Source organism: Myotis yumanensis, unplaced genomic scaffold (genome assembly GCF_028538775.1).
Source record: "Myotis yumanensis isolate MYYU_CA2020_CCGP unplaced genomic scaffold, mMyoYum1.0.hap1 SCAF_3, whole genome shotgun sequence".
Lineage (NCBI taxonomy): Eukaryota > Metazoa > Chordata > Mammalia > Chiroptera > Vespertilionidae > Myotis > Myotis yumanensis.
The window spans coordinates 20,976,310-20,990,840 of NW_027223754.1; the positions used below are offsets into that span (position 1 = coordinate 20,976,310).

Here is a 14,531-nt window from a genome sequence, read left to right on the forward strand (position 1 = left end):
TCCAAGAAATGGAGGCATGATTCCCTAAAAATGCTCTCCTGTATCTCATAATTTTGAAACTTCAACTATGTTTCAGATTCATGTTTCCTTACCAGAGCCTTGCCCTTGCTGCTAAGCTAAATATTGGGTGAGGACAGAGCCTTCGATTCCTTGGTAGACTGGTGACCATTCCCAAAAGGATTTGCCACTGCTGAGGAAGAATTAGAAGCTGCTCTTGTGTGATCTTGTCTCGGTCTGCTCTTCTCTTGTCACAGTAGTCATCACACTGCATTGTTGGGCAAAGTGAAATGTCTCTCACTCTAGCCTGTAACCTCCTTGAGGATGGACATGTTGATCGCCTACCTTATCATAGTATCCTCAGCACCTAAAACAGTGGCGGGCACATAAATTTTTTAAATAATGTATGTTGTAAACCATACGACGTCTTTGATCTGTTTCCTATGGTATGGCATCTTTGGCAAAATAATAATAGAAATGGAAATAAAAATAGCATGGTGTTAAGATGGATAAGATAATGCATGTGATGGTATTAACGAAAGTAAAATAATCATTATACAAAGTATAATAATCAGTAATGATCATAACCATATATTATTCAACATATGAGGAAGCTTCTTATTGTTCAAGCATATTTTTAGGCTCTAACCTTGACTAGTAAGAGACAAGTGAAAACTTTTACTTATTTTTTTAGATATATAAGTAGTGGGCTCACCTCTTCCAGCTGAATGGCCTGTTTTCTCCTATCTCGGGAGGCAGTGGGCATGGAGGGCCTATCTCAGAGCCAAATCCAAGCATCAGAGGGACTGAGCTTCCTAGGGAGATGATGGTCCATTATAAAAGGCTCTTCATACAAGACGGTGGCTTTTCATGGGGAGTTCGACTCTTTGCTTCTTTCTAGAGAATTGAGCAAGGCCCTATATACTACTCAGGGAGTTGTTTTAGAATAGTGTTTCTGAGCTTTGTCTATGGAAGCTACCGAATCATTTTCTTGATTAATTCTCAATTATGAAACATGACAATGTGGAAAACCAGGCACAGCGTGGGTGAACCACTGGACTAAAATGGCCCAGGGAAACGGGAACCGAGACTTGGATGAGAAAACAATGCTGGTCTCTTTTTGCTTCCATGCGGCTTGAGAAATGAAAAACATCTTAGAGGCTGGAGAGGAATTCTCACTTCCCTTCTTGATTTTATTTAGTCGATTTATTGTGCCAAGCATCCTACTACAGAGAACATCCAAACTGTTCAAGAACATAAAGCTGTGAGGAATGGTAAGCATTGGAGAACTGGGTTAAAGTCCTCCCCAAGTGCCCATCACCAGGTGTATCTGAACAATGGTTGGCAGCTATAGCCACGGCAGAATGCCGCTGATGGGCTTTGTGGAGGCGTGATAATGAGCACTAGATAAGAGGCGTGGAGACAGCTGTTAGTAGGCACAGGGCTGCAATTGGCATGGTGCTGAATGTTAAATACTATTCCAGAATTCTTTCTTTTCTACAGAACAACTTGGCACTGAGACTAGAGCCCTTTTATTAAGAATTAACCAGAAATAAATGATTTTCATTCTTTTTTCTCTTTCTGTTTCTTTCCTCCTGTCTTCTATATTTCTCTTCTTTGAACAATGGAGCATATACCTTCAATTAATTTGAAAATTCTCTAACGTTCAGCCTCCCAACAGGATTAGACCTGCTAAGAGTCACTAGTGTTTTCTATCTGATAAGTAAGGAGATTACAGCAATAAATGCTGTCAGCATTTTTCTCATTTAAACAAATAAAGCTGACAAATGATGAAGCTCTGTGCTGCTTTGTTATGTTTAGTACATGCAGAGCAATTATTCAACTGCTGCCAACATTAGTCTATCTACAACTAAACCATCCACCGGCATTGTGAGCTTATTAGCATATCGGTCTCGGAGTCATATTTTTATATTCTGTAAGACTCTACTCCATAACAAAAGCCGATGGTTTTAATTTGCACAATAATTTAAAGGGTTGGACTTTTCTGTGCTTATTAGAGTTACACAGCTTATCAGGTAGAATGCTACTCTTAGTTGTGGGATGCCATCTTCGGTTTGCCTGGGATTTCTGCTCCCCTGTAGCATTTCCTATGAGCAGGTTAGCTGCCAGCTCTGAAAATGTAAAAGGAGATGGCTCTCTGGCAACACCACTGGTGAGCATCAGGGCAGGCAGGTGGGTTGAGGTTCCCTTAAATAGAACTGCTTCTGTGGATGTTTCCTGTGTTACTTCCTGTGTGTGTGTGTGTGTGTGTGTGTGTGTGTGTGTGTGTAACATTTTTATATATAGTATATATGTATATATACACACATATATAAGATATATATATAGAGAGAGATATCACTAGAGCTATAGTGAAGATTTGAGAGTGAATATGCTAGCTTTAAAATTATGCTATTCAATAGAGTTATTTCTTGTTATGATATAAAAATTATAATAGATAATAAAGTATTCATGATTTTTGAAGGGTTCTCCTGGACAGGATGGTTAGACAAGATCGATGACCTTATGTTAGAAGAAGAAGGCCTAGTCCAGAGAGATGACATACTACTTTTGGGGGAAGAGGAGATGGTAATGTCACTGGGGCCTCTTAAAGAAGCCTAACACCAGATGCTACATTGGTTTTGTTTTTCCAATCACTGGGAAGGTCAGAGAAGGACCTGTAACTGAGCTATTTCAGTGTTGAAACTGTGATGTGAACATTTTCCTCTCAACCCTGATTAGTCTGAGTGAGGGGTTGTAAACTTCCTGATAAGAATAGGGTCAGAACACTTATGCCCTTCATCGTGGGGTCAATGGTCTACTGTTTATGCTTTCCAAGACAGATGCACAGCTGTCTACCATGTATAAGAACCATTTTTTTCTGGTTTCTGTATATGGAGCCCTGGCATCTTGGGGTTTAGCTGACTCTGAAGGGACTGCCCTGCGAAGGGCTGGCTAATGTCTCCAGAGAACAAACAATTTGCCTGTGAGCATGCCTTTCACATGCACACCAACCAATCCAGAGTCTATTGCCCCCTACCACATCTTTTATTGAGCTCTTACACTCTGGACCAATAATATTTCTCTGCCCTAACCCAGGGCCAGGTCTCAGACAACTAGGACAGCCATTATGTCCCAGAACCCACTGGAATTCAAACTAGCCAATTCTAAATCCCTTTTCGCTGCCTCTCCAATCCGTTCCCATGGGGATGACATAAAAGGTTCTTGCCCACATTTCCCCTGCCCTTCCGTCTGCTGATGGACCCTGTGCTTTCCTGTGTGGCCCTGCACAGTGTGCTGGGCCTCCTGTTCCTAGGGATTTGTGGGAGTAATCTTTGTTTATGGCAGCCATTTCTGTTTCTGGGTATCTTACCACACTCATTAAAAGCAATCCCAGGTACCCTTAGAACACCACCTGCCTGGATTAACTCTTAGCAAGTGTTGAGGTTTGGATGTGGAAACTTACTGCTGGATAAACTTATAATCCTGAACCATTTTTGTGATGATGTTTGTCTTCATTTCCGAAAGAGAGGAATTCGATAGTTTACAAATTCTTGTAAAGACGTAGACTTGGTCTCCATGAGCTTGAAGGCATGCGTGGCTTTTCAGGCTTACCAAAGTCTTCCAGTGAGACCCCTGATCCCCCAATGGTGGTGTATTCTGTCCTATTATGTCTCCACATGCTATGGCAAGGGAGCTCTGTCATCTTATTGTTTCTCTAACTCTTATGGTGTTCTCTCCTCCCTTTTCACTATTCAAAGTAGATACTCCCCATCTGCCTCAAATCGAAGACAGAAATATAAAACACGCCCTCTTCTCTACAGCCCACTTCCTTCTTTTGGTTTATTCAGCCTTTCTGTCCTGACAAGCCTTTGTTGTTGTTGTTTTTTCTATTGATATTTAGAGAGTGGAAGGGAGGAAGAGGAGCAGAGGCGAGAGGGAGAGGGAGAAGGAGAGAGAGAGAGAGAGAGAGAGAGAGAGAGAGAGAAACATAGATATAAAAGAGACACAGATTGGTTGCCTCATGCACATGCCCCACCAGGGATCAACCTGCAACCCAGGTACTTGCCCTTGACCTTGATGTGAACCCGAGACCCTTAGGTCCGGGGCTGATGCTTTAACCATTTAGCCACACCAGTCAGGACCTGGCGAGCCATTTTTATTCTCTCTTTCCATGACATTTTCCCTTTCTCTTCACTGGTCAACTTGGCCTTGTTCTTTTTCTTATCCTCCGACTCACACTACTTTTAAGTGCGAAGTTGGGATGGGGGAGGGGACAGCAACAACAATTAAAACACCTATAAGGCTTCTTTCTTATTCAATGTAGGAGAAGGCTTTTAGGACCCTTCCATCTCTGATGGGGGAAAAGGTATACTTGCACACTTTGCACGAACAGTAGAAATGTGAGTTATTGACTGTCTTCAACATGATGTCCTATATGTGGTACCTCCTACAAATTTAGAAAGTACAACTGAAATTGTACATGGTAATTTATGTGACCATAATGCTCTCTCTCATCACACATTGAAAATAGCACGTTATTGACTGGGTGGAAAGGAATGTTTCCCTAGCCTGACTAATCTCACACCTCCGTTCTTGTTCTTTAAATCCTACCCCCACCCGAGATATATAATCATGGTCCACCTCCTCCACTGAGAGTCCCTGGCTCACTTAGATTCTACTGATGATTCCATCCCCTGAATTCCTTTGGAACTTAAAAGGTATAGATAGTTATGCACTTAATTTTTCTTTAAATGTTCCATATGTTAGTCTTATTTCCTTATTGAAGTATATGCACTTAAAATTGGGGGACAGAATTGAATTTTTAAGAGGGACCTGCATGCAGTGCTGGTTTTGGTGTAAGACAGATACAGACCAAATCCCAGGTCTTCCGTTTACAGATAGTGTGACTGGACACGTGACCTGGTCTCTCTCAGTCATAGTTCCCTCCTCTGCAGAGTGGGGATCCAGTTATATCAGCTGCACTGGTGCTTTGTAGAAATGGAGTGAGTGAATAGGTTGAAGGCTTATCACCGTGGTCAGCAAACTGCGGCTCGCGAGCCACATGAGGCTCTTTGGCCCCTTGAGTGTGGTTCTTCCTAAGCCTTAGGAATACCCTAATTAAGTTAATAACAATGTACCTACCTATATAGTTTCAGTTTAAAAAATTTGGCTCTCAAAAGAAATTTTAATCGTTGTACTGTTGATATTTGGCTATGTTGACTAATGAGTTTGCTGACCACTGGCTTATCATGATGCTAGACCAGGGGTCCTCAAACTTTTTAAACAGGGAGCCAGTTCACTGTCCCTCAGACCGTTGGAGGGCCGGACTATAGTTTAAAAAAAAAACTATGAACAAATTCCTATGCACACTGCACATATCTTATTTTGAAGTAAAAAAACAAAACGGGAACAAATACAATATTTGTATTTGCGTGTGGCCCGAGGGCAGTAGTTTGAGGACCCCTGTGCTAGACACTTCAGTGAAATTCACCAGGCACTGCCGTTCCTCTCCCAGGCTGCCTCTCCTGACAAGGCCCAGCCTCGGCAAGTGTTCGCCGTATGGACAAAGCATATGGACTGTGAAGGCTGCGACCCTGCTTGTGATGATTTAACTACTGGCTAGTGAGGGGTGTGCCCTTTCATTCCTGGCATTCTATTCAAGGTGACTGTCCTTCCCAAGGAAGAAAGGCTGGTAGTCCTAGGTCAGAGGTTTGGAAGAAACTCCCACTCCCAGTAGGAAGCACCTAGCAGACTTTCTATTAGAAGGAGAATGCAAAGTATTTATGGTGATTATAATGATAATAGTGATGCTAATACTAACAGCAGCAACAATATTTAAAGGTCAAGGTCTTCCTTTTATCTCATTTTACAGATGTACCCTTAGCCCCTCTTTCTACAAAACCCTCTCTTTTTTTCATCTCCTCATGCCATGGGTCCAAAGGCCTTCCTCAGTCCTCCTCTCAGGGCCTGCAGACTAGCGTAGTTCCACTGGTCTGCCTCACACTTGCTAGCCCCTCCTTGAACCCATCCCGTGCATGTTTGCTGTTTCCTCTAAGCCACACTGCTAGAGGGACCCTGTCCCCACCGCCATACTCAGGGGTGGGGCATTTAGAACCACCTGGACTCTGTCACTAGGGTTGGCATGTTGAGGCTTCTTTAGCTTCTAGAATCCCAGCACCTAATTTGGTACTACATTTCTCATACTTGATTTTAAACCAAGGAAGGTAAAAAAACAAATAAACAAACAAACAAACAAACAAAACACTACGTCCAGGCACTATGAAAACTATTATATTGTATTGGAGCCTCATTGGTCGGTGATATTTTTACACTCCTTCTTTCCAGCCTACTCAACTGTTGGGATTTAATTAGCAGTAATATATTATTGTCAGAGTAATTAAAACCGCTCCTTGATTAAAAACAGGATGGTTTAATTAACAAGGGAAGGTTTGGCTAGCCCTAGCGTTCTATTTGAGAAATACAGCAGCCTCAGTGGATTTGCTCTGTCTCCCCATCAGGCTTGAAGGTCCGGGAGGTGTTTATCAACGTCACCAGGCAGCAGGTGGAGGACTTCCACGGGCCAGAAGACTATTGGTGCCAGTGTGTGGCCTGGAGCCACCTGGGGACCTCCAAGAGCAGGAAGGCCTCTGTGCGCATAGCCTGTGAGTACTGGGTGACTTCCTTGTTCTGGGGGAACACAGACAAGACTTAAAGGGTTGAAGAGGGGTTGGGCATGCCAGGGGCTTCTGCAGAATATGTATTAGCAGACAGTAGAACACTGTCAGAATTGTCTCTACCTCTACTAAATTACTCCTCTAAAGTTGTCCAGTGAGTGTTTGATAATCTCCTCTGGAGTATAACCAGCAAAAAATTTTGGCTAAGGATGCTGCCGAGATTGTCAGAGTGCAGGTGTCTCAACAATGCCAGGAAAGAACAGGTCTCAGGAGAAAGAAACCCATGCAAATGGATTCTGCTGTTCACCATCAATGGCGACGTTCAAGGGGCATTGCTGGGAAGAGTTGAGCAATGACTGTTTACCGTACTTCCCAGCAAATCTGCAAAAATAAGACATTAAAGAGTAAAGGATTTTTATAGCCTGCTGTTAAACCTCTTTCCCCTGAATCTTAAAACATGAAAATGGGTTTTAAAACTGCATTTCTTTGCCCCAAGTAAGGCTTAAAAAAATAGACACTTGGAACAAAAAAAAAAAAAAAAGAATGAAAATTGCTTTTCAAGAGAGTCCAAGATTTCTTTATCATGTTTCAGCATCAGTGTTTTCTTTATCTCAAACCTATTGAGAAATACACAAACTTCCTTTCTCTTCCTTTACAGTGTCTTTATCTCACCCACCCCCATGTGTCCCCATAAAACCTCCTTTGTGTGCTCTGGAGTGTAAAAGCCCCTCAAGAAAGAAATTGAGAGGCAGAGAACAGAGACGCTTCTTGTTGTTTTATTCCAATGCTGCCTTTTGAGAGTGTCGTGAAGAATATCGGACAGGAGGGATTTATTTGAGGACTCAAGGAATTCTTCATAGCGGTTGTCGATGGTTTAGAATAGGAGTGAATTGCTATTTGCAGAGACATGCATGCTTTTTGGGAAATGAAATCTTCCTCTCAAAATGTGCATTTCCTCTTCACTGCACTGGCAATTTGGGGGTCCCTCTCCTGAGCGTCAACTGGGCCCCAGGAAGCCAAGGAGAAGAGGTCATCTTGTTAACCGCACTCTTGACATAAGAGCCATAGGAAACCTTTTTCCTATATGTATTTAGTTAATGTTAGCCAACAAATACTTCATGACTTTAAAGTCGCAGGTCAGCCGAGGAAGGCACTATGTTTGATTTTACTCTCCCTGAACACATCTAGCTCAGAATTCCCTGCATGGTCTCACCCAGGCTAGCCGGGGGATTTGACCCTCGTCAGGGGGAAGCAGATTACCCTCTGGGCTCTGTCTGAAGACGGGAGAGGCAATACAGCATAGGGGATTTCAACATGGGTTCCATCAAACCCCTTCTTCTCAACGTCACTTTTCCCCCTTTTTGTCTTCCTCTACTTCTCTGGGGCCACATGACACATTCTATGCGTTACTAACAGTAGCATTTCCCTAATCTATGTATTTTGTCTCTCTCACCTCCATACTTGCTCACTTAATTCCTGATTGGCACATGCCTGCTAGAAACCTCCAAGGTTTTCCCCTGGCTTACAAAGTTTGGCAGTGGATGGCTAGGACCCACATTTACTAATTTCCCATAACCTTCAAGTGTGTGCCCTTTGCTGTTCTGTGCACCCCCTCTCCTGGCTGACATGTGCCCTTGCCCTTGCAGTTTCCAGTGTCACACATTATCCCGGTAGTGACGAACCCAGACACTTGAGTCTTGTCAGTTTCCAGTTCTAGTTTCACAACTTGAGTTTTGTGATGATGGATGATTTATTTATCTCTCTGTGTCTTAATGTCTTCAATGGCAAAAGTGTGCCTATTGGTAGACTTATTGGAAGAGTTAGACGTATTGATAACTGTAAGTGTTTTAAAACTCTACCTGACACAGAGTTAGCCCTTATCAATCACTAGCTATTATTTTGTGATGTATTTCATCCTCCCTAGCACCAGCATCAATCACGAGTAGGTGCATAAATACTTACTGAAACTAATAAAACAGAATTAAAATTTTAGTGCCTTAATCAATTTTTTTTTTCTGCAGATTATGGCTATATGGATTCCAAAAACCCATTCTAGGCCAGTAGTAGCTATCTAGCTCTCCCGAGTATGATAGGATCAAAGAGTGTTAGAAATGGAAAACACTTTTTTCTCACCTCTGACATTTTTTAGAGTCACCTGATACCATTGGGTTAATAATATCATAAATCTCTTCAGGGATTAAACAAAACTCATTTTGTCATTCTTGTTTATGATATGTTTATATGAACATGGTAAAGATAGGAGTTTCAAGTTATAAACGCAATATCAATAAAGCCTATATTATGTAATTAATATAATCTCTAATACTATTTACAACATTTTTAATTTCTTCACATGTCACTAGTGGCAGATTCTTGAATTTATTTAAAATTATGCAAGTCAGGACTTGATTTGTCATTAAATATTGCTTCTGACTTGGGGACCAGTGTACATTAAAATGCAAATTGGAATTTAACTGTGTTTAATGACATCAGAAGTGGAGGGGAAAAAACTGCCTTTAGAACCCGGCTTGGAATTCTTTTGATTTACTTGTAGGAGAAAACACATACACACACACAAAAAGAAAAAACACATTTTTTATAACTTTCATGTTTTGTTGAAATAAGAGATTTCTGGCTGCTATTTGCAAGCACTTCCCAGCAAACAACACATTGCACTGAGAAGAGTTTTTATTTCCAATAAATGAAAAACCAAATTGGACATAATTGTCACTATGTTTTTTTTAAGATTGGTTTTTAAAGTACTAAAGACATTTTAATGTGCTAAATAAGGATTTTGATAGATTAATGTAGCTTATGAATCTGATCACAGTTGTCTTGAGGGGACTTTGCAAAATTTGTGTCATTTTTATATTATTCATTATTATTGTAGTTCAACAACAGAGCTACTGTCATTTCCAACATTTAACCAATGATCCATTAAGAATTTAACAATTTCAAAACCACAGTGAGCACTACCTGCATGGCGTCTGGACATTCAGCTGAGGCATGTGTTGACTAGAGTGTCTGGACATGGAATGGTTAGCTAATCTCTGCAAAAACACCAGGAAGCTCAGTGGCATTATTTCCCTTTGAGATCCTTCTATTTTAAAGGGAAACAATATAAAGACAATTATTTTATTTATTTATATAACTTATACTTTCATTGACAAGGACCAACCTGGCGAATTAGTGAGATATGCAGATTTCTGGCTTCTACCACAGACCTGTTGGGTCAGACTCACAAGTTCCAGGGAAGTTGTGTTTGTATGAAGTTATCCACGTGCTTCTATGAGCAGGCTGCTTTGGATGCAGGAACAGTGTTTAAAAGTGTTTAACATGCACGTAGATAAACTGCAGTCCTATTAAAGTACAGATGACTCAATTAAAATGATGCAGTAAGTCCAGTCCAGAGTCACAGATTCTTTTATTTCTGAGAGCTCCTGGATGATGCTGACCCTGCCAGTTGGTCTGTTGGCCATTCTTTGAGTAGCAAGACCCTGGAAAGCCTTGAGAAAGCACTATTTGGGAAATGTTGATTTAACCCATTCATCCAACTCTATCACTTAATGGCTGAGGAAGTGATGTTCAGGGAGGTTAGGTGGCTTGACCAGGGGCCACCAGCAGATGGAGGACAAGAAACCAGACCTTACATCCCTTTCCCCCTCCCTGAGTGCTCTTGTTCCAGGGCCATGCTCTTTTTTTCTGTGCAATGGAAGTTTGAGAATCAAATACAATGAAAAGTTCATGGGCATTTGAATATCTCCTTGAGGAAAGCAGCAATTGCTTTCCTGATCTGTTTCTGAGTTAGTTGTATTCCTCTTACAGTCAAGTTTTTGCATGTATATTTATATGTATGTATACTTATATATATATACTTTTATTATGTATACTTATATTTTTATGTGTTTATATGTTTATTATATATTTTATATTATATGTAGTCATATATATTCATATATATATATTATATTTTATCCTATGTAATAAAAGGCTAATATGCAAATCGACCAAATGGCAGAACAACTGGTCGCTATGATGTGCACTGACTACCAGGGGGCAGACACTCAATGCAGGAGCTGCCCCTGGTGGTCAGTGACTCCCACAGGGGAAGTGCCACTCAGCCAGAAGCTGGGCTCAAGGCTGGTGAGTGCAGTGGTGGTGGTGGTGGGAGCCTCTCCCACCTCTGCAGCAGTGCTAAGGATGTCTGACATCCCCCGAGGGCTCCCAGACTGTGAGGGGGCACAGGCTGGGCTGAGGGACCCCCTGAATGCATGAATTTCGTGCACTGGGCCTCTAGTATACATATAAAATCACAACACATTGCTTGTTGCCTTAGTGGCTATAAAACAGTGTGTAGCCCATGTTCTTGTCATCTTAAACTTGTATGTCTCTTAGTGATTCCACATGGTGTCAGAGATGTTGGCTGCCCATCCAACTGCCTGGGGCTGGAGAGAGCTGAGGCCCCATTTCAAAGGTGATTTTTCTAAAGGTGAAAATAAATAAAGCCAGCCCACATCTTACCCCACCAGGTTGGCAGAAGTCCATCCCCGGGGAGCAGCTCCCACAGGCCTTCTCCGGTTTGTCTGTTTCAATCCAGCTGGAGGGAGCTGGGCTGCTGTGGCATCTGTTACTGCTGCTGCTGGATGGCTGTCAAAACTGGGAATATTCAATTAGGCACCGTTCTTTCTTTTCATGGGTGAACATTTGGCTGCTTAGCCATTGCTTTTCTTTCCTGTTTTTCTCCCTCTTCTTCATCTGCTCACAAAATGTTTTGCCTATACCATTAACCCCTGGTCCATCAATTCCTTCTTGACACTGGGGCCTTTTTTTTTTTTTTTTCAGTGTGGGAGTTGTGGTTTGTTGGAATGAAGGAAACATTTGCCTGTTACAGTCACATAGCTTGTTGACTACTTGGAATCAAACACAGCAGGAAACCACTATTTTGTTGATTTTTTAAAAATATACATATATGATACATCTAGAATATAATTTAAATATGCTGTTTATTTGAAACACTCCTAAAATATCTATGCAATTATGCCAAGAATAAGTGAAGAACTTAAAGGAGACTCTCATTTCAAAGCTGTCAAACTCCCTAGCTAATTTTATAGGCACATAGTAAAAATGGCATTTTCATTTGTGGATTTTTTTTGGGGGGGTGGGGTGGGGAGTCTTATCTTTTTGAAAACTATATAAGAGAGATATCCAATTAAATCTCAAATATGGATCTCTGCTTAATGACTTTGATATATAATTTCAGCTGCTAAAACTGTAAATGCCTTCTTCTAATTATAAAATTAACTATAAAAATACCTGAATATAGCCACATCTGTCTGGTATTCAACCTTGACCTCCATTTCCAGCCTCATCTCCTATTACATTCATATAGTTGTGCTGAATGCCAATTGAGTTAGCACAGCTCCGACTCTGGGACACGTGACTTGCTTTCCTTTCCCCCTTCTTGACATGCTCATATTCCTTCTCCTCCCTGGAGCATAGGAATGTCTTCCCAACTAATACCTACATCCAAGGCCCATTTTGTGGGCTGTCCCCTTTGCTAAACCAAGTTTAGCAAATCCCTTAAAGGAACTGATCTCAGCAGCCTGACATACCAGCTGAGCCACTGAGGAAGATAACCTTCTAGCATCTCCAGCTTCAAGTTTGATAAATTATCAATATCCACCTCAGAATTCTCATAGCATTTACTTACCAGTACTTCTCCCATGGTACTTATAATTTTCCCAGAATCAGAGTTATTTTGAAGTTATTTTTGGATTCTTTTTATTAGATTATAGCCTGCTTTAAGATTTAACTGCATTACCCTCATTGTCTTGACCTCTGAGTCTAAGACAGAGCCTTATGTATCACCTCTGTATTATAAATGTTTGGTTTGAAAAGCAGGCCTGTCAACACCAGCTATGGTTCCATGAAAGGGCGTTTGTTAGCTATGTGTCATGATTATGCCATGGGGCTCACCTGGCATCTGACTTCTTAGCAAATCCCTAGCTCATAAGGACATTATGATAAGGATCATCTTATTCCTCCCTGGCTTCTGCACGCCTCCTAATAATTTTCATTGCAATAAAGTAGAGGGAATCGGGAGCAGATGAGTCATTACAACCATATAGATCTGTGATGTGCAGCATACGGCTCTGAAACAGCTTGAGGTTGCCTGCTCTACATGTACTATCCCCTTCCTGCTTTTCACAACATGGAATCCAGCCACATTATGGAAAATATGTTAAGACCAATTCTGAGCACTTGGTAGAAATTGCACAAAAGCTTGAAACTTTCTCCCTCCCCATGAAAGAATGCGGCCAAAGTTACGAGAAAATATTATTCTACTCCACCCAAAGTCCATCCTAGCTTTCAGGCAGAAACTGATCTGTATGAACATTACTGAAGCGTGTGAGAGTCCAGGCCTGCTGACGAAGCTGTGCACTGTGTAAGAGCATGTAGCCAAGGAAGGGGATGGATGTGCACCCTTGAATGTGGTTATAAGCATCGAAGGAGGGAACTAGTTTTGCTTGGCACATAGGTGCTGTTTCCTAGCCACACCTTGTGCTCGCAGGGATCCAGTTTACACAGAGGTGCCAAATAGGCGTGTGGTAGTAGACCTGGGTACACGATTTGTGTACCGAATGCAAAATTAAAATACGGAGCCTCTTGTTTAAAAATTATTAAGAGTTTCAAGCCATCAACATTAGAGCATTAAATCAAGAATGGGGCCTGTGCAACCACATTGGTCCATGGAACCGGCTGCATGTGGCAGCCATGGTGATAGTTCAGTAAATTGTTTCACTTATATCATGAAAGATGAGGGACACATTCAAACTGACTCCACTTAGAATTGGAGACAGGATTATTCCATTTTGCTCCTAAATCGGAGGCAGCATCCCCGGAGCTAAGTTTTAAGATGGCATATTTGGGGTCAAGCTGGCAACTAGAAATACCGAGTGATGGAACATTCTCCTGTGGCCACAGTCGTCTGGGAACTGTGGGCAAGATATGGATGTATGTCTGGTTGTTGATACCTTAGAAGGAATTACTGAATTAGATGAGTAGGCTAGGTATGGACTAATGTAGTTTTAAACTATATTTTTATTTTGACATAATTTCAGGTTTTCAGAACAGTTGTAATATAACGCAATGGATTCCCTGAAACCCTTTACTGATATTCTTCAAATGTTAACATTTTACCACATTTGCTTAGGCATTCTCTCTCTTCCTCTGTTTATCTACATATGTGTTTGAATATAGACAATTGTGGTCTATATTTTGGCTTGTTAAAGATTAAGTTGCAGACGTGATACTCTTTTTCCCTAAATACTTCATTGTGTATGTCTTTAAGAAAACAAAGGTATTTTTACATAACTGTAGCATAACTATTAAGAAATTAACATGAATAGAATACCATTATGTAATCTAAAGACCTTATTCACATTTCATTGATTGTTCAGTAATGTCCTTTATAACAGTAACAAAAATCCTAGGGCATGGCTTACATAACTATAGCATAATTATTAAGAAGTTAACATTAATAGAATACTATTATGCAATCTAAAGACCTTATTCACCTTTCATTGATTGTTCAGTAATGTCCTTTATAATAGTAACAAAAATCCTAGAGCATGGCTTGCATCCAGTGGAGAGGTTTCTGTAGCCTCCTTTAATCCAAACAATCCCTGCCTTCCTTTGTCCTTCTTTGCACCGAGTTTCTAAAGTGTAATTGTCAGTTATTTTTCATAATGTCCCTCAGTTTGAACATGTAAAAAGGAAATAGCAGCCACCTAGAAGGGCCTCCCGCTGAACAAATTGGGCCAATTTGACCATCAAAGTAAGTGATAGTGAGGTATT

The 14,531-nt window shown here is 41.1% G+C and overlaps 1 protein-coding gene across 4 annotated transcripts in view; it reads left to right on the top strand.

Moving 5' to 3' along the window:
- Window positions 1-14,531, top strand: part of UNC5D (unc-5 netrin receptor D) — a 530,300-nt gene that overhangs the window by 296,378 nt on the left and 219,391 nt on the right. For all 4 annotated transcript variants that reach the window (XM_070408379.1, XM_070408380.1, XM_070408381.1 and 1 more), the window contains exon 3: window positions 6,519-6,662. In XM_070408379.1, the coding sequence (XP_070264480.1) occupies window positions 6,519-6,662 (144 nt within the window). The remainder of the gene's footprint in view (window positions 1-6,518; window positions 6,663-14,531) is intronic.